Genomic DNA, 1,777 nt, shown 5'->3' on the forward strand with positions numbered 1-1,777 from the left:
CCAACTCGTGAGCAACTACGGGGCTCATCAGATGATTAAAGTCGACGTCAGGAGACACCGTCAAGCAGAGACACAAATCAAGGGCCCAGTGGCAATCGCAGCTCAGGCAATGAAAGACAGGCTGGACACATGTGAAATAGGAAAATCGAACCGATAATCCAAACGCCGTGCTTAAGGTCGCAAGCGGCAGGGTGCCATAGTAATCAAGCATCCGGTTGCGCAACAGTGACAGGAGGGGCTCTTCTGCTCCTAATGCAGGATGGGCATCCATTTGTAATAAAACAAAATATCACCAATACGCCTGCAGCTAAAGCCAGCAAGACAGGGAAGCCTCCAAACAAACTCGAAAAAATAGAATGAAAGAAAGCAGGGATGACCCCAAATATTTTTTCAAATGAAGTCACGAGACCGCTGCTAACAAATTTAAAAAAGTGAGCAAGGCCGGAAGTGGAGGAGGCATTAATGATTTGATGAACCAGCTCGCTGAAATGTAACGGTAAATCAGTATTTAAAAGCGCCTGCACTTCTGTGCGTGTGTTAGCTATGTGAAGGACGAATGTTTCTCGGGCCGAACTCAAGGCCACCTCTTTCTGAGACAAAAGGGCTCTTATTCGAGTCATACCATTGAACTCTGCCTTCAAGGTTGGGATGCGCGGCCAGATGGAAACATCTGAAGTCCCAAGCGTGGGGGGATACATAACGTTTTTGCAGCACACAACACGTTCAGATACAGTTACCACATAAGCGATACCAACAATTAAACCACAACACTCCTCGTTATTCAATAGCAAATAACTACCATTTGCCAAAAGTGTAAACGTGGGAACAATTGCGGGAACAGGAGTCCCTTTTAATACACAGGCCAGATTAGGTTGTTCCTGGTTGCAGGAACCATGTAATTGGATGTGCCTGCATATTAATGAATGGTCAGGGGACTCAGTGCATTCCTCCCCATTAAGATAAACTTCTTTGCCGTCTTTCAGGCACCTATATGTGAAAGGAAGAGACCATGCTTCATGGAGGAAGGCACCACCTAATGCTTCATAACGTCCTATTGCAACATGTCGCATACAACTAGTGAATTTGTACAAAGCGAATGGTAATGTAAATAATCCATGGATAAGCCATGTTGCATCAGTGGCCTCAGCAACAGAGAACGGTAAAGATTCCAACCTCTCAATGTGTAACACGGAAAATGATGCATCTCGCATTGAAAGCATGCGCTGTTTGTCAGTCAAATTAAACGGGGAAAAGAGGGAGGAAATGTTCATGTAATTCCAGGGCACACGGCCAGACTTAAGAGTCTGCAGAGTCCACGCAAACTGCATTACAAAACGCAATTGATTTTGGCCATGGTATTAAACAGACACCTCATCATTTACTATATCAACCACTGAAGAAACAATGTTATTCAACGTGTATATGCGGGAAGAAAGCATGTTAATACTGTTATCGACAACTGCAAGCACCTTTTCCAAATTTGCTTGATCAATAGCTCTGAGGCACTTAGCAGCCTCAATTTGCGAAAGCTTCCAAATTTCATTGTACGCAGCATAGATCCAAAGTTTAGATCTACCGTTTGCCGGGCCCTTTATAAAATCATTAATATCCACCTCATCAGTTAGCTTAGATAGATGTAATTTAACAGCAGCTAATGTAGAATGTTGTAACCAATTTTGACATAATTTGCCAACTGAATATGTTGTAACAGTGTGGTCAGGATCAAAACGTGGATCAGGCCTGACTTGTGTAAAACCTTCAGTTAAACCCAGAAAGC

General features: G+C 43.5%; 1 protein-coding gene across 1 annotated transcript; it reads right to left on the reverse strand.

The window, feature by feature from the left end:
• Nucleotides 1-203: 203 nt before the first annotated feature.
• On the reverse strand, nucleotides 204-1,328 carry LOC147665178 (uncharacterized). The gene has a single exon (XM_086949698.1). It carries the CDS (start codon nucleotides 1,326-1,328, stop codon nucleotides 204-206), a length of 1,125 nt encoding a protein of 374 aa, XP_086805824.1.
• Between the last annotated feature and the right edge of the window lie 449 nt (nucleotides 1,329-1,777).

Source organism: Lissotriton vulgaris, unplaced genomic scaffold (genome assembly GCF_964263255.1).
Source record: "Lissotriton vulgaris unplaced genomic scaffold, aLisVul1.2 SCAFFOLD_2834, whole genome shotgun sequence".
NCBI classification, from domain to species: Eukaryota; Metazoa; Chordata; class Amphibia; order Caudata; family Salamandridae; genus Lissotriton; species Lissotriton vulgaris.

Excerpts from the sequence above, each read along its gene's own strand:
- LOC147665178 (XM_086949698.1), bottom strand. The coding sequence starts at position 1,328 with ATGCAGTTTGCGTGGACTCTGCAGACTCTTAAGTCTGGCCGTGTGCCC.